At 39.3% G+C, this 18709-nt stretch overlaps 1 protein-coding gene across 1 annotated transcript; it reads right to left on the bottom strand.

Annotated features, from left to right (window-relative positions):
* Positions 1 to 1077: 1077 nt before the first annotated feature.
* Positions 1078 to 18551, bottom strand: LOC148341881 (uncharacterized). Its single transcript, XM_088287978.1, has 3 exons — positions 18476 to 18551; positions 5677 to 5769; positions 1078 to 2443 (listed from the first exon to the last, which is right to left on the bottom strand). Exons 1-3 carry the CDS (start codon positions 18549 to 18551, stop codon positions 1143 to 1145), a joined length of 1470 nt encoding a protein of 489 aa, XP_088144104.1. The 3' UTR covers positions 1078 to 1142.
* Between the last annotated feature and the right edge of the window lie 158 nt (positions 18552 to 18709).

Genomic DNA, 18709 nt, shown 5'->3' on the forward strand with positions numbered 1-18709 from the left:
ATTTCAATTTATATTTAAGCTTGCTTATGTAATAATACAATATTTATTCAATTATTTTAGTATGTAAAATTCTCAACAATTTAAACCTTTTTATTTCACACTTGAATATTTCTTAACATATTTGTTCTTTTGAATTTGGATGCAATTGAAATTATTACATCCATCCAGCCATTTTCTGCCGCTCATCCGGGGTCGGGTTATTGAATTAATTTTTTAAGTATTTTTTATCATTCAATATTTATTTCAAGATCAGGACTCTTCTCAATGAGTTCAATATTTATAAAATGTTTCTATATTTATTATTAATTGAATTAAGTCTGTATGTGGTTTCCAATTTTAAATTTTAATATTTTCCTATTTCAATATATAAATAATGCAATGTATAAAAAATATAATACAGCATGAAAAAAAATATTTGGTATATTTGACAAAATTATAGTTTTTCCAAAGTGAGATTTTGCTTAGCAACAAACGCCAAACCCTTGATAGAGCTCAACCTAGAAAGTGTATTTAGCAAGTCAGAAATTTATTCAGAAAGCGTAATATTAAATGTATGTGAGGGGATATTTGAAGAGTTTGAGTTTTGTTCAATGGACCATTCATATACGAGCCAGCCAAACGCAGCGAGAAAACCAGCGCTGACTCCAGTCGCCATCAAGTTGCCAACTCCTGACATACCAAAACCTTTGAGAGAAACTGAGACGATTTGCGTTTCTCGGTCTGGTTCTTTTTATCGTTCAACTTCTAGATCTGTTTTTCACCTTTTCACGGCATAATGAAGGCCAGTTGAGCAAGTTGGACAAGTGATTTTATTGATGATTGTGGAAGGCAACGATTTCATAAGCACTGTTTCTTCTCACACCTTTTCCATTAAATACGATTAAAAAGACAACTGAAAAGCATAATGTTAAAAAATGTTATTCCAGGCAAAGGCAATTAATTTTCTTTACATGTTTGATGTAAACACCAAAACAAATCATCATCACTCAGACACATTGCTTCTTCTGGCACGGATCACATTGGCTTAATGTCAATAAAAAAGCTTTGCAAAATTCAATATACCATATTTTATTCAAAATCAAAATTTACATCTTACCACAAAGAGTCAGTTCCTTCAGTTTTTTGTTTTCTTTTTTTAAGCTTCAAGGATCGCTGCTTTTCTCACCAGCACAATTGTGACTCTCTGCATTCTGTTTAGTGGAGAATTTTTTAGCACAAACGCTGCAACTGAATGGCTTTTCTCCATTGTGTGTTCTTGTGTGGCGTCGTAATTGCGAGTTATGATAGAAACTCTTTCCACAAACTGAGCAGGAAAAAGGTTTTTCTCCACTGTGTGTTCTTGTGTGGATTGTCAAATGCGACTTTTGAGAGAAACGCTTGCCACAAACTGAGCAGGAAAAAGGTTTTTCACCACTGTGTGCTGTTGTGTGTTTTGTGAAACTTTCCTTATGAAAGAAACTCTTGCCACAAACTGAGCAGGAAAAAGGTTTTTCACCACTGTGTGTTCTTGTATGGATTTGTAAATTTGACTTTGTTGAGAAGTATCTTCCACAAACTGAGCAGGAAAAAGGTTTTTCTCCAGTGTGTGTTCTTGTGTGGCGTCGTAATTGCGAGTTATGATAGAAACTCTTTCCACAAACTGAGCAGGAAAAAGGTTTTTCTCCACTGTGTGTTCTTGTGTGGATTGTTAAATTTGACTTTTGAGAGAAACTCTTGCCACAAACTGAGCAGGAAAAAGGTTTTTCACCACTGTGTGCTGTTGTGTGTTTTGTGAAACTTGCCTTATGAAAGAAACTCTTGCCACAAACTGAGCAGGAAAAAGGTTTTTCTCCACTGTGTGTTCTTGTGTGTTCTGTTAAACTCTTCTTATGAGAGAAGCATTTTCCACAAATTGAGCAGGAAAAAGGTTTTTCTCCACTGTGTGTTCTTGTGTGTTCTGTTAAATGTGACTTTTGAGAGAAGCATTTTCCACAAATTGAGCAGGAAAATGGTTTTTCTCCACTGTGTGTTCTTGTGTGGTTGGTTAAATGCGACTTTTGAGAGAAACGCTTGCCACAAACCGAGCAAGAAAATGTTTTTTCTCCACTGTGTGTTTTTGTGTGCGGTTTTAAAGACAACTTTGAAGTTAATGAGTCAGTGTGACATGCCCTTTCACCTTTGGCTTGCCCATCATCATCATCATCAGGAGAGCGTGATAATGTGTCCTCATTATGTACTTGTGATGGCCCCCAGTGGTCTTCATCAACTTCTGTTGTCACGTGATGACTTGAGCTGCTGCTTGGAGGCTCCGCCCCTCTGTTGTTCTCACTCTCATCCTTGTTTGCATCTTCAGTCTTTATAGGGACAAGGTTCACTGGTGACTTGTTAATCTCCTCCTCCTCCTTTTTGATGTGAGTCAAGTCTGGCTCCTCTTTCACAGAACAGAGATCGTTTTCACAGACGTCTGCAGGACACAAAAAGACAAATTTGGTTTGGTCAAGTCAAAGGTCAGGCGGCGACTTTGTCTTATATTGTTTCTACCGTGCTACCTTGACTTGTGCCTGCCGCATACGGAGCAATGCGTGCGACCCCGATTTGGACCGGACCATGGGGACATTTCACAAAATTACGTCAGACGCAGTAAACCTCCCTTTCCTAACAGCACAACAGTGATAAAAGAAGCATTTAAAAAGGAAGCACGCTGCGGCTAATGCCCGATTTCATTCCTGACATGGTCACAGACGTTTCTGGAAGCTAAGCGAAGTTAGCACACACAAGCTATTGTGTGCGTCTGATGGAACACCTGTTGTGGGACCCTAACATATTGATGGGGGCCACTGGGGGCCATCGCAACATAATGTCATTGATAAAATAGGAATCCTTCAAGCGAAATATGTTTACAAGTATTTCTTTTTGCATTTAGAGATAGTTTCATCGTGGTTATCGTATTTTCGCGACCATCAGGCACACTTTAAAGTCTTAAATCTTCCCCAAAACAAATGATGCGCCTTGTAATGCGACTTGCCTATTATATGGACGATGGATCCCCTGCTTGAAAATGGCAGTCTGTTCGGCACGAAAGCGGAAGAACAGGACACACCCCGCTGTGATATGATTGGCTGCTGGCCGTGTGGGGCACTGTCATCAACTCACCGACAGATGTCACCATTTGCGATGCAAATCATTGTCATATTCTTCTAAACATCGGAAAAACTTAAGATTTAAACCGTATGCAAATGAACAAACATTTTAGTTCCCAAACATAAACTTGACAGATGAATTAAACTTAACTTTTGTTTCTGGTTTTGTTGTTGCCACCATGTTGTCGGTTGGACAGTATTCCAAATGTCATGCCATGTCATTATCCACACCGCTTATCCTGTACTGGGTCGCGGGAGGGTGCCGGAGCTGACGTGATAAAGTGTTTCTTAATGTCAACATATTTGCACCTTTGCCTTTTTACAGGCTTTTTCGCCAGTGCTATGGTGCCTTGATTGTCCTCAAAAACAATTAGTCGCTCTTTATTTTTTGCATGAGATATTTTTTTATCTCCCAAGGGGATATTTCACGTGGATTGAGCTCTTAAGTAACTAAAAAAGTAAAAGAAAAAAATAATTAAGGTTCTTTAAGAATATGAATATGCAAGAAATAAATCTCTCAGCTCAACATTTCACATTGTCGTTTGTCAAATGTTGATAAATTGTATTTTTCATTCGGGATTTGTCTGTTGTTTTTCATTTATTTGCACGTCACTATTTAAGTATTTTTTTCTTTTACTATTCTTTACCTCTATCAGTATTTAATTCGATTTTCATGGAATTATTTAAGCTTGCTTATGTAATACTACAATATTTATTCAATTTTTTTAATCCATAAAAATTATTTAAATATTTTTTAATTATTTTTATTTAAATCTTGAATATTTGTCAACATATTTGTTCATTTAAATATGAGTGCAATTATTTTATTTATTTATTGCAATAATTAATACTTAAAATTTCATTCATTATTTTTTATCTTTCAAAATTCGTTCAATATTTATTAAATGTTTCTATATTTATTATGAATTTAATTAACTCAGTATGTGGTTGTGAATTTTAAATTGAAATATGTCGCTGTTTTATTATGTAAATGTTAGAGTGTTAAAAAATATTTCGGTATTTATTTAGGTACTTAAATATTTAATTATTCGTTTCAGTATTCATTAAATTACGGTGATTCACTTTTGCAATTCAGACGCGCAGCAACGAACTGCGTAATGCGGATCCTCTCCTCCGTGGTGACGAAAAAAAAAGAAGCGGGAAGATTAACAAAAGCAGGAACGGACCGTGTAACAGCAGAGCGATAAATACACTGTGTTGAGGAGGCGCACACGATATTTGTGCCTTTCTTCATTTTTACTTTGTTTATTAATGTACATTGTTTGCATTGGCCTCAAGGACTCATTCGGCGTGTATGTATTTGTAGTTTTCACTGTGTCACGTGATTTCCTAAAGCCATCAAAGGAAGAGAAATAAAAAAAGAAAATCTGGACATCAGTCTGAATCGTGGCCTTTTTGACATTCCAAAATCTTTGAGAGAAACTTAGACTACTTGCATTTATCTTTCTTGTTCTATTTAAAGTTCAACTTCTAGTTCAGTTTTTCACCTTTTCACAGCGTAATGAAGGCCAGTTGAGCAAGTGGAACAAGTGATTTTATTGATGATGGTGGAAGGCACCGATATCATCAGCACCGTTTCTTCTCACACCTTTTCCATTAGGTACGATTAAAAAGACAACTGCAAAACATAATGTTAAAAAATGTTGTTCCAGGCAAAGGCAATTTATTTCCTTTACATGTTTGATGTAAACACACGAAAAAATCATCATCACTCACACACAATGGTTCGTCTGGCAATGATCACATTGGCTTAATGTCAATAAAAAAGCTGTGCAAATTTCTATTTATTATATTTTATTCCAAATCACATCTTACCACAAAGAGTCGGTTCCTTCAGTTTTTTTGTCCTTTTTTTAAGCTTCAGATCGCTGCAATTCTCACCAGCACAATCGTGTTTCTCAGCACTCTGTTTAGTGGCAAATTTCTTAGCACAAACGCTGCAACTGAATGTCTTGTCTCCACTGTGCGTTCTTGTGTGGATTCGTAAATTTGACTTTACAGAGAAAGATTTTCCGCAAACCGAGCAGGAAAAAAGGTTTTTCTCCACTGTGTGTTCTTGCGTGCCTTGTTAAATGAGAATTTTGGGAGAAGCTTTTACCACAAACTGAGCAAGAAAAAGGGTTTTCTCCAGTGTGTTTTCTTGTGTGGCTTGTCAAACATGACAAATCAGAGAAGCTTTTGCCACAAACTGAGCATGAAAAAGGTTTTTCAACACAGTGTGTTTTTGTGTGAATTTGTAAATTAGCCTTTCTAGAGAAGTATCTTCCACAAACCAAGCAGGAAAAAGGTTTTTCTCCACTGTGTGTTCTTGTGTGGTTTGTTAAATGCGACTTTTGAGAGAAACTCTTGCCACAAACTGAGCAAGAAAAAGGTTTTTCTCCAGTGTGTGTTCTTGTGTGCGTTTTTAAACTTGACTTTTGAGAGAAACTCTTGCCACAAACTGAGCAGGAAAATGTTTTTTCTCCACTGTGAGTTTTTTTGTGCAGTTTTAAAGACAACTTTGAAGATAATGAGTCAGTGTGACATGCCCTCTCACCTTTAGTTTGCTCATTATCATCATCATCGTCACGAGCGCCTGATAATGTGTCCTCATTTTGTGCTTGTGATGGCCCCCAGTGGTCTTCATCACCTTCTGTTGTCACGTGATGACTTGAGCTGCTGCTTGGAGGCTCCGCCCCTCTGTTGTCCTCACTCTCATCCTTGTTTTCATCTTCAGTCTTTATAGGGACAACGTTCACTGGTGACTTGTTGATCTCCTCCTCCTCCTCCTCCTTTTTTATGTGAGTCAAGTCTGGCTCCTCTTTCACAGAACAGAGATCATTTTGTCTGACGTCTGCAGGACACAAAAAGACAAATTTGGTTTGGTCAAGTCAAAGCTCAGGCGGCGACTTTGTCTTATATTGTTTCTACCGTGTTACCTTGACTTGTGCCTGCCGCATACAGAGCAATGTGTGCGACCCCGATTTGGACCGGACCATGGGGGCATTTCACAAAATTACGTCCTACGATGTAAACCTCCTTTTAGCAGCACAACAGTGATAAACGAGCATTTAAAAAGGAAGCACGTTGCGGCTGATGCCCGATTTAATTCCTGAATTAGTCACAGACGTTTCTGGAAGCGAGCTGAAGTTAGCACACACAGGCTATTGTGTGCGTCTGATGGAACACCTGTTGTGGGACCCTAACATATTGATGGGGGCCACTGGGGGCCATCGCAACATAATGTCATTGATAGAATAGGAATCCTTCAAGTGAAATATGTTTACAAGTATTTCTTTTTGCATTTAGAGAAAGCTTCATCGTGGGTATTTTTGCTTCCATTATAATCTGGATCCCTAAAAGAATTAAAGGGGCCCTGGCATCAGAGTCGCTATTTATTGCATGATTTACGTTTGGGTTTTTTTTTTTGCCCAAAATGACATTTAGCCTGCGAGTACGTTCCGACATTACCCTTTTTATTTTTTATAAAATTTCTGTTTTTAAATAAATTTTAAAACAACATTATGTTTGAAGAGTCAAAATCCCTACACATAAGCATTAAGCAACAACACTTTCACTGTGACTTTCATGTTGACATATTTGAATAATGACTGTATATTTTAAAGTTATCCAATATGTATTCAAATTCGACTAAGATCCACCATAATATTTGAAGAGTTCACTGAATTATTTTGGAACTGCAACGATGCTTAACAGCCATAGAGTGTCAGTAATGAGTAACAAAATAACACAACATTGTCATTTGCATAAATTACCAGGAACTATGAGTTGTGGGGGAGATGCAAACCACCTGGGCCACAGGAACTTTATGACCGGGAAATAAATGTTCCTGGCCTTGTTAGTAGAAAAGGGGCTTGTGACGTTCTTCCTTTTTAAGCCCATTGTAAGCCAAAGATGCAGATGCATTCCTTGCAGCATGCGCTTGTTCACTGATGAGATCCGTGCAACCCTGGATGGATGCATTAAATGTATTTTAAATGTTTGGATGGGGTGAAACTACGCACATGTGCACAAAACAGTGCAGAGCCACCGGAGGTTCATTGACTCTCACCCGACGAAGCCAGTACAAAGTTAATAAATAAATAAGACCATTACGTGCTTGATTTTTTTTTAAAACTTAATATTTTGTGTTTTATCCACTAAAATTGATCAACCGCCATTGATGTTTTCGCCCGAGTGTGCAGATTTTTTAGAGTCAGGCAGAATTCCTTCCGGAAGGAATTGCTTGAACAAGATATAAATACCAGAAAATGTAAAATGTCAAATAATCAGTTCAAATTTTATTAAAAAAAAAAAAAAACATGGAGTGCACCCCCCACTAATGGTTATTCTTTGGCATTTATTTTCTCTACTGATTTCATTTGGCAGAAACAAATGTTCAGCAAACCGGCAAGTAAAAGGCAATATTTAAAAATAAAGCGGCAATAACCTTGAACGATTTCCCCAAACAATTCAATGTTGTGATGCATATTTTTAACGATAGAAAGTCGTTCTTGACAAAGCAAATGACAGTTAAACGTGTACAAACCTGCTTTGAGTGGCACAACACGAGGCTGGTTGCAAACTTCGTCCAGCAGTTGAAGATGTTGCTCGTTCTCTTCTTTTATTCCACAAAGTTCCTCTTTGTACTTGGGTGTCGTTCTTTCACACATATTCAAATGATAATTCCCAAAAATCCGCACTTGATCTCTGCTTGGCGATGAGTCATGTGCCTCTTTTTGTTAGCGGCTAGCAAGCTAACAAGCTAAGCTAACTACGCCGAAAAGCATCAACGCGCGAAGATAAGGTTATCGGGACACAAAGACTTAATGAATTATGTCGTAGTCCTTTAGCGTATCACTGGACATCCTTTGAAAAAATTACAGTCAGTTCCACACTAAATCAGAAGAATTTAGCGGTGGGTGTTTTTGTTCCGGTGTGGACGGGTCGGTGGATGTGGTCGAGGTCCTTCGGAAGCTGCGCGCTTGCTTATGACGTCATGCTTTAAGCGCGTATTTTCCAAATATATTTATTTTCCTCAGTGGGTTTTTTTTACACCTGGCTGTTCTATTTTAATATTTATTTTATATAATATTTTAATTCGGTACATAAAAAAAATTAACAAAATAACTAAATTAACGCCACATTGGCGAGTCATCTCTCGCGTCACTTCCGCCTATGCCCCGAGAAGCCGCTGCTGGAACAGCAGTGGGACGTTTACGTTTCTCCGACCGAACTTGCAACAATGCTGTGGTTCACTCGGGCTGCAAGATTGTATGAATATAATGTCGGCATATACTCGCAGTGCCTCTCAATTATTTCACGCCCGCCCCTACCAAGAAGAAAAAGATTCGCTCCCCCCCACCACCAATTGTTTTTCTGTCTTTGTAGATTGATATTAGATTGTAAATAAAATATCCCTTAACTAACCTAAATTGATAAGAAATATAATTTTGAGAACTATTATAGTGAGGATCTCGAAACTCAGTACTCTGTTGTGCAAATATTGATGAGATGACAAATATTTGTCTTGTTATTGTTGGAGTTGGGTCACCGTGGAAATAAGAAGTAGTTAGTAAATCAACCTTTAAAAGCCAAACTTACTCCAATGCGTGTTCGTTTTTTGTGCTCAAGAAGAAAAGGGTAAAAAAAAAGACTCAACAACTGATTAGAGTTCCGATATTTAGTTTCTTCAATTTCTGGAGTTCAGGAAATAATACAAAGACAGATATCTGGGCGTCTTTTTCTTAATCTCACGAGAAAACTGCACTCGGGCGAGCACAGTCGAAAAATGCGCGCCATCTTTCAGCCCAGCTTCAGTTTTTATAGGAGTTTTTTTATGTCAAGGGTAATGTAGGTTGAATCAGTCGTCCTCGCTCCCTCCCACGGCACGGGTCCACGTCCAAGGGAAGGTCCTCCCCAGGTTAGTCATCGTCTGGATAGTTGATTCCCGTCTGGTCCCCAAGACTGGCACGCCAAGGCTGGACTTCTCCGGCGGGCAGTCCCCCCGTCTCTCTCTCCGCTGGCATTCTTCTGTAATCTTGTCGGTGTGTGCGCGTGTATGTGCAAGTGTATGTGCGTGTATGTGTATGTCTGTGTGTGTGTATGCGTATGTGCATGTGCTCCGATCTCCAATTGTTCTGTCTTTCGGAATGTGTTTCTTTTGATAGCGTCTGTGTGAGTCCTCCAGTGCCCAATTTGGTATATTTCCCTCTACAGCCCATGTGGAGAATGTGCTTCGTCGTATTTGTCCATGAAGTGCTGTGAATGTGAGGGCAGCTCATGGAAATGCTATGTGTAGAGGTTATTTTAGATTCCATTAGTTTCTTCTTATTTTCGTTGTTCAACCTCTTCGTTTGGTGGCGAATAAAAACAACTTTTTACGCGTGAACAAACACTGATGGTCGAAGCACGACAAAAAGACCGTGTTGCTCCTTCGCCATCATCTTTATTTCTTCTTCAACCAAAAAACACTTTCTTCTTCGTGCATTACAGTAAATAAAGAATTGCGCCCTCTAACGTTGACACATTTCACTCCACAAATCAAAATAATTACAAAAGACAAAGAAATGTATAATTTCTTCTCACAAACATGCAAATGGAAAAAAACAAATATTTGCAATCATTATCCATAAAAATATAAACATTTGTGAAATGGCGCTAACATTCCGGCCCCTAATTGTTCTGTTTGGGCATAACAATCACAAAAATTACAAAAGCGACATTCTAAACTGTTCTATTATAGAAACCATATTTAAATGTAAACGCAACACGTTTGTATTTTGAAACTAATCACATCACTGTTCCATTTCAAGCAACAGGCATAACTTGTCAACTGGCCTTTCCAAAACACTACTTTTAGTCTTAACCAAAACTCTTCTCACGTGACCATTCGAATCACGGATTGCATTTTCAACCTTTCCCATTACCCACGAACCCCGAGGTGCACTGTCATCTACAATAAGAACAATATCACCGGGTTGTAGGTTTCTTTTCACATTGAACCATTTTTGCCTTTCTTGTAAAAGTGGGAGATACTCTTTGGCCCAACGCTTCCAAAAAATGTCTGACAAGTATTGAACCTGACGCCACCTTCTCTTTGAGTGCAAATCTTCCTTTTCAAATAAACCAGGTGGTAAAACAGGTTGTCTTTTTAGAAGCAGCAAATGATTTGGTGTTAATGCTTCTATGTCATTTAGATCGTTTGAAACTCTGGTAATTGGTCTATTATTAATAATAGATTCCACTTCACAAAACAAAGTGTGAAGACGTTCATCATCTAGAGTTTGTGGTTTCAATAATGAAACAAGAATTCGTCTAACAGAACGGATCTGTCTCTCCCAAATCCCACCGAAATGAGACCCAGAAGGTGGATTGAATATCCATGTAACACCTTTTTGCAAAAGTGACTCAGCAATGTTTTACTTGTTCCAACCTTTGATTGCTTCACGCATTACCTTTTGTGCACCAACCAGGTTTGTACCATTATCTGATCTCATAACAGAAACTTGACCTCTCCTGGCTACAAACCTTCTGAATGCGTTAATGCATGAATCAGTTTCAAGTGAGTGCGCAACTTCTATGTGAACTGCTCTTGTGGTAAGACATGTAAATAAAACACCATACCTTTTCACATTACTCCTGCCACATTTAACATCAAAAGGTCCAAAATAGTCCATCCCTACGTTTGTGAAAGGGGGATTGTCCATTTCAAGTCTATCTTTTGGCAGATTTGCCATTTTCTGTTCACCAGGTTTGACTGACAACATTTTACAAATGACACATTTTGACAAGATTTTCCTTAGAGCTGCATCAGCTTTTGGAATCCAATATTTTTCTCTCAGCTTGGACAACATTACATTCCTACCACTATGACCTGTTTGCATGTGAATGTGTCTGAGTATCAAAGACGATACATAGTGGTCTTGATGAAGTATTACAGGGTGTTTCTCATTGCATGGTAAAGCAGATTTATCCAGCCTTCCGCCCACCCTCAAGACATCATTGTCCAACACAGGATCTAGTTTCAATATATGACTAGTCCTTTTGACCTTTTGACCCCTCTGTAGAGTAAGGATTTCATCTTTGTAGCTCTGATTTTGACAAAATTTCACAATTTCCTTCTCTGCATCTTCCAGTTCTGTGACAGTTAAGTAACATTCATTTCTGTTCAACTTTTGCTCTGTATTTCCCTTTTTCGATCGGCTATCACTGGATGGCAAACTTTTGCGCTCATGCGACAGTTTTAAGAGTAGCTGTTTGAATCTCAACATCCAGGCAATAGCCTTTTTTAATCTGTACCAATCTGAGTAGTACCAAATAAATTGGCTGATTGGATCGTCTCGCACAGTATCAACAGTAACGCTCATGACCTTGACTTCTGGGTCATTCTGAATGTCCATTGATGCTACTGGTGACACTGGCCAAGATTTACAATCATCTTTAAGAAAGTCCGGTCCTTGAATCCAACATTTGTTTGAGAGGAACTCGCTTGGTTTCATTCCTCTAGATGCATAGTCAGCCGGGTTCAACCCTGAACTTACGTGCCTCCACTGACTGACCATGGAATGATCTTTGATCAGCGATACTCTATTTGCCACGAAAGTCTTAAATCTGGCACTGTCATTTGCAGGGTACCGCAACACTGTGGTACTATCTGACCAGAATATGGATTCCTTCAATGGCATTTTTAGCTCTTTTCTCATCATTTTGTCCATTTTCACAGCCTCAGCAGCCGCCGTAAACTCTAATCGAGGAATGGTAGTTTGTTTCAGAGGCGATACTCGTGATTTGCCTATTACAAAAGAGCAATGCGATTCACCTCTTTCATTTGTAACACGAAGGTATGTAACCACTCCGTATCCTTTCTCACTCGCGTCTGCGAAATTATGAAGTTGCGCAGATGTGACATTTCCAAATCTGAGTGGTTTAAAACATCTGTCCACTGTGAATCCTTGTAGTTTTGAAAATTCTGACAACCAATGTTGTGACTTTTTAATCAGGTTTTCTGGAATGTCCTCATCCCACGAGGATTTCCCTCCAAAAGTCCCCCAGAGGGAGAGAAGGCGCGTCTCCCCGTTGATACGACCAGTCTACTCGTGACCACCTTAAATTACTCTCATACCCTGGAAGGTCACTGACCTGGCGAGAGAATTGCCCCCACCATAAACAATGCTCAGGCCTATTTTCTCTCAGGGCAGTATCTGGTTACATCGGAACTTCAGAACCAAGACTGGTCACTTCTGTGAGCTCCAGTCCCTTCATAGTTTCATAAAGAGAATTACTTCCCATATCTAAATTAGGCCATTTAAAAATACACAACTTTTTTTTTTCATTTATTTCAATTTATATTTAAGCTTGCTTCTGTAATACTACAATATTTATTCAATTATTTTAATATGTAAAATTCTCAACAATTTAAACCTTTTTATTTCACACTTGAATATTTCTTTACATATTTGTTCTTTTGAATATGTGTGCAATTTAAATTATTCCATCCATCCAGCCATTTTCTGCCGCTCATCCAGGGTCGGGTTATTGAATTAATTTTTTAAGTATTTTTTATAATTCAATATTTATTTCAAGATCAGGACTCTTCTCAATTAGTTCAATATTTATAAAATTGTCATGACCCGTGTCGGGCATGTCAGTGTGTTTGTTGTTATTTTCTTCCCTCCTTCCTGCCATGTGCTTTTCTGTTATTGTTTTGTCAGCTGTGTAGGAGCGTTTCCCTCTCAGCCTTTTCGTCCTCACCAGCCACGCACCTGTTCCCTGTTAATCATCACGCACCTGATTCCCATCTGCTCCCCTGATCACTCTGTCTATTTAAACCTCCCAGACCGACAACGCAGTGTCGGGTCATTTGCCGCATTTCATGGATTTCCACGACCGCGTTTGTTTCCTGCCCTGTTCATGCTCTCCGCCCTGGTCTCCTGTTCCTGTCCGCTTCGTTCGTTTCCGTCCCGTTTTGGTTCATTGTCCTTCTGCCAGTGTAGTCACGTTTAGTAGACCTTTGTCATTTTTCACCCTGCCTCGTTGCTTGTCCCTGTTAAACCATTCAATAAATCCCCTTTAAGTTACACCTTCCCCGGCCTCCTCGCTTTTTGGGTCCTCCCCCCTCCTCGTCGCTAGGCGACCCGCGACAAAAATGTTTCTATGTTTATTATTAATTGAATTAAGTCTGTATGTGGTTTCCAATTTTAAATTTTAATATTTTCCTTTTTCAATATATAAATAATCCAATGTATAAAAAATATAATACAGCATGAAAAAAAATATTTGGTATATTTGACAAAATGAGTTTTTTTCCGAAGTGAGATTCAGCTTAGCAACACACCCCAAACGCTTGATAGAGCTCAACCTAGAAAGTGTATTTAGCCAGTCAGAAATGTATTCAGAAAGTGTAATATTAAATGTATGTGAGGGGATATTTGAAGAGTTTGAGTTTTGTTCAATGGACCATTCATACCCGAGCCAGCCAAACACAGCGAGAAAACCAGCGCTGACTCCAGTCGCCATCAAGTTGCCAACTCCTGACATACCAAAAGCTTTGAGAGAAACTGAGACGATTTGCGTTTCTCTTTCTGGTTCTTTTTATTGTTCAACTTCTTGTTCAGTTTTTCACCTTTTCACACTGCGTAATGAAGGCCAGTTGAGCAAGTGGAACAAGTGATTTTATTGATGATTGTGGAAGGAACCGATTTCATAAGCACAGTTTCTTCTCACACCTTTTCCATTAAGTACGATTAAAAAGACAACTGAAAAGCATAACGTTAACAAATGTTATTCCAGGCAAAGGCAATTAATTTCCTTTACATGTTTGATGTAAACACACAAAACAAATCATGATCACTCAGACACATTTCTTCTTCTGGCACAGATCACATTGGCTTAGTGTCAATAAAAGAGCTTAGCAAAATTCAATGTTTCATATTTTATTCAAAATCAAAATTTACATCTTACCACAAAGAGTCAGTTCCTTCAGTTTTTTGTTTTCTTTATTTTAAGCTTCAAGGATCGCTGCTTTTCTCACCAGCACAATTGTGTCTCACAGCATGCTGTTTAGTGGAGAATTTTTTAGCACAAACGCTGCAACTGAATGGCTTGTCTCCACTGTGTGTTCTTGTATGTTTTGTTAGATTTGCCTTTAGAGAGAAGCATTTTCCACAAACTGAGCATGAAAAAGGTTTTCCTCCATTGTGTGTTCTTGTGTGGATCGTTAAATAAAACTTTCGAGAGAAGCTTATGCCACAAACCGAGCAAGAAAAAGGGGTTTCTCCACTGTGCGTTCTTGTGTGGATTGGTAAATCAAACTTTTGAGAGAAGCTTTTGCCACAAACTGAGCAGGAAAAAGGTTTTTCACCACTGTGCTTTCTTGTGTGACTTGTTAAATTTGATTTTCGAGAAAAGCTTTTACCACAAACCAAGCAGGAAAATGGTTTTTCTCCAGTGTGTGTTCTTGTGTGGCTTGTTAAATTTGCCTTATGAGAGAAGCATTTTCCACAAACTGAGCAAGAAAAAGATTTTTCACCACTGTGTGTTCTTGTGTGAATTATTAAATGAGACCTTCGAGAGAAACTCTTGCCACAAACTGAGCATGAAAAAGGTTTTTCTCCAGTGTGTAATCGTGTATGTGTTTTTAAATCTGGCTTAAAAGAAAAGCTTTTGCCACAAACTGAGCAAGAAAAAGGTTTTTCTCCAGTGTGCGTTCTTGTGTGTTTTGTTAACGTTGCGTTTTGAGAGAAGCCTCTGCCGCAAACTGAGCAGGAAAAGGGTTTGTCACCACTGTGTGTTCTTGTGTGACTTGTTAAATGTACCTTTTGAGAGAATTCTTTGCCACAAACTGAGCAGGAAAATGTTTTTCTCCACTGTGCGTTTTTCTGTGCCCTTTTAAAGACAGCTTTGGAGTTAATGAGTCAGTGTGACATGCCCTTTCACCTTTGGCTTGCCCATCATCATCATTAGTATCATCATCATTGTCATGAGCGTCTGATAATGTGTCCTCATGATGTGCTTGTGATGGCCCCCAGTGGTCTTCATCACCGTCTGTTGTCACGTGATGACTTGAGCTGCTGCTTGTAGGCTCCGCCCATCTGTTGTCCTCACTCTCATCCTTGTTTTCATCTTCAGTCTTTATAGGAAGAACGTTCACTGGTGACTTGTTGATCTCCTCCTCCTCCTTCTCCTTTTTGATGTGAGTCAAGTCTGGCTCCTCTTTCACAGAACGGAGATCGTTTTCACTGACGTCTGCAGGACACAATAAGACAAATTTGGTTTGGTAAAGTCAAAGCTCAGGCAACGACTTTGTCTTATTTTCTACCGTGCTACCTTGACTTGTGCCTGCCGCATACGGAGCAATGTGTGGACCCCAACTTGGACTGGACCATGGGGGCATTTCACAGAATTACGTCCTACGATGTAAACCTCCCTTTCGCAGCACAACTGTGATAAACGAGTATTTAAAAAGGAAGCACCTTGCGGCTGATGCCCGATTTCATTCCTGACATAGTCACAGACGTTTCTGGAATATGAATTCAAATTCAACTAAGATACACCATAATATTTCTTTTCGAGTTCACTGAATTATTTTTTAACTGCAATGATGCTTAACAGCCATAGGGTGTCAGTAATGAGTAACAAAGTAACACAACACCTCCCATTGTTCCGTCATCATTGTCATTTGGATAAATTACCAGGAACTATGAGTTGTGGGGGAGATCCAAACCACCTGGGCCACAGGAACTTTATTACCAGGAACTAAATGTTCCTGGACTTGTAGGTAGAAAAGGGGGTTGTGAGTTTCAGCCTTTTTGAGACCATAGTAAGACAAAGATGCAGATGCATTCCTTGCAGCATGTGCTTGTTCACTGATGAGATCCGTGCAACCCTGGATGGAGGCATTCAATGTATTTTAAATGTTTGGATGGGGTGAAACTACGCACATGTGCACAAAACAGAGCAGGGCCACCGGAGGTTCATTGACTCTCACCCGACCAAGCCAGTAAAAAGTTAATAAATAAATAAGACCAATACGTACTTGATTTCTTTTTAAAAAAACACTTAATATTTTGTGTTTTATTCACTAAAATTGATCAACCGCCATTGACGTTTTCGCGGCAGTGGGCACATTTTTAGAGTCAGGCGGAATTCCTTCCGTAAGGAATTGCTTGAACAAAATATAAAAACCAGAAAATGTTATTTTGTTATTTCAAATGTAAATTTTATACTGGGAAAAACATGGAGTTCACCCCCCACTATTGGTTATTCTTTGGCATATATTTTCTGCACTGATTACATTTGACAAAAACAATTGCTCAGCAGACCTGCAAGTAAAAGGCAATATTTAAAAATAAAACGGCAATAACCTTGAACGATTTCCCCAAAGAACTTAATGTTGTGATGCATATTTTTAACGATAGAAAGTCGTTCTTTACAAAGCAAATGAGAGTAAAACGTGTACAAACCTGCTTTGTGTAGCACAACACGAGGCTGGTTGCAAACTTCGTCCAGCAGTTGATGATGTTGCACGTTCTCTTCTTTTATTCCACAAAGTTCCTCTTTTACTTGGGTGTCGTTCTTTCACACATTTTCAAATGATAATTCCAAAAAATCCGCACTTGATCTCTGCTTGGCGATGAGTCATGTGCCTCTTTTCGTTAGCGGCTAGCTAGCTAGCTAACAAGCTAAGCGAACTACGCCGAAAAGCATCAACGCGCGAAGATGAGGTTTTCGGGACACAAAGACTTAATGAATTATGTCGTAGTCCTTTAGAGTAGCACTGGACATCCTTTGAGAAAATTACAGTCAGTTCCACACTAAATCAGAAGAATTTAGCGGTGGGATTTTTTGTTCCGGTGTGGACGGCTCGGTGGATGTGGTCGAGGTCCTTCGGAAGCTGCTCGCTTGCTAATGACGTCATGCTTTACGCACGTATTTTTCAAATATATTTCTTTGCCTCTGTGTTTGTTTTTACACCTGGCTGTTCTCTTTTAATATATATTCTATGTAATATTTTAATTCGGTTGATAAAAAAATGTAACAAAATAATTAAAATAACACCACAAAATCGAGTCAGCTCCGACGTCACTTCCTCCCTATGCCCGGAGAAGCCGCTGCTGGAACAAGCGTGGGAAGGTTACGTTTCTCCTACCGAACTTGCAACAATGCTGTGGTTCAATCGGGCTGCAAGATTGTATGAATATGTCTGCATATACTCGCAGTGCTTCTCAATTATTTCACGCCCGCCCCTACCAAGAAGAAAAAGATTCGCGCCCCCCCACCACCCATTTTTTTTCTGTCTTTGTATATTGAGATTAGATTGTCAATAAAATATCCCTTAACTAACCTACATTGATAAGAAGTATAATTTCGAGAACTATTATAGTGAGGATCTCGAAACTCAGTACTCAGTTGTGCAAATATTGATGAGAGGACAAATATTTGTCATGTTATTGTTGGAGTTGGGTCACCGTGTAAATGAGAAGTAGTTAGTAAATCAACCTTTAAAAGCCAAATTTACGCCAATGCGTGCTCGTTTTTTTAACTCAAGAAGAAAAGAGTCAAATAAAGACTCAACAACTGATTAGAGTTCCGATATTTAGTTTCTTCCATTTCTGGAGTTCAGGAAATAGTACAAAGACAGATATCTGGGCGGCTTTTTCTTAATCTCACGAGAAACTGCACTCGGGCGAGCACAGTCGAAAAATGCGCGCCATCTTTAAGCCCAGCTTCAGTTTTTATAGGAGTTTTTTATTTCAAGGGTAATGTAGGTTGAATCGGTCGTCCTCGCTCCCTCCCACGGCACGGGTCCACGTCCAAGGGAAGGTCCTCCCAGGTTAGTCATCGTCTGGATAAGTTGATTCCCGTCTGGTCTCCAAAACTGGCACGCCAAGGCTGGCCTTCTCCGGCGGGCCGTCCCTCCATTTCTCTCCGCTGGCATTCTTCTGTAATCTTGTCGGTGTGTGCGTGTCTGTACATGTGTAGGAGAGAGAGAGGATGGGCCTAGTAGTGTCAAAAAGGTATTTATGACCCCTATGATTTACGACTTCCGGGTGACGTCAGACCCCCCACCGTATCGGGTGACGTCAGACCCCCCACGGCGTGGGGTGACGTCATGTCACCCCACCCATTTCCTGGTACGTCACAACCCCTCCCATTTCCGGAATGTCACTTCCTGCACGACAGCCATCTTGGTTTGTAGTTCTCATCAGGTTTGTAGTCTTCAGAGGTCGTCATCTTGGTTTGTATAATCTTTGAACTAATAAATTAAGGGTTATTAAACAAATCATATTTGAACTAATAAATTAAGGGGTATTAAACAATTCATATTAAAATGGAAGAAAAGTAAACATACTTACCTTTGTGAAACGTGTCTATATTTGGGCATCCGGGTGGTAAAGCATCCCCTTCCTTTGCTGAAACAAGTCTAGACATGTTACCAACCACATGGCAAAGCACTCCTTTGCAGAAACAGGCCGAGCCATGTTACCAACGATACAAGTCAGGACATGTACCCCTTGGGTCTCCTATATTTGGGCAGCCGGACGACGTCATTTAACCCTCCCCCTGTCTCAAACCAGTATAAGTAAAGA

The sequence above is a fragment of the Idiotropiscis lumnitzeri genome, chromosome 2 (assembly GCF_059441095.1).
Source record: "Idiotropiscis lumnitzeri isolate Australia: NSW breed Sydney's pygmy pipehorse chromosome 2, RoL_Ilum_1.0, whole genome shotgun sequence".
NCBI classification, from domain to species: Eukaryota; Metazoa; Chordata; class Actinopteri; order Syngnathiformes; family Syngnathidae; genus Idiotropiscis; species Idiotropiscis lumnitzeri.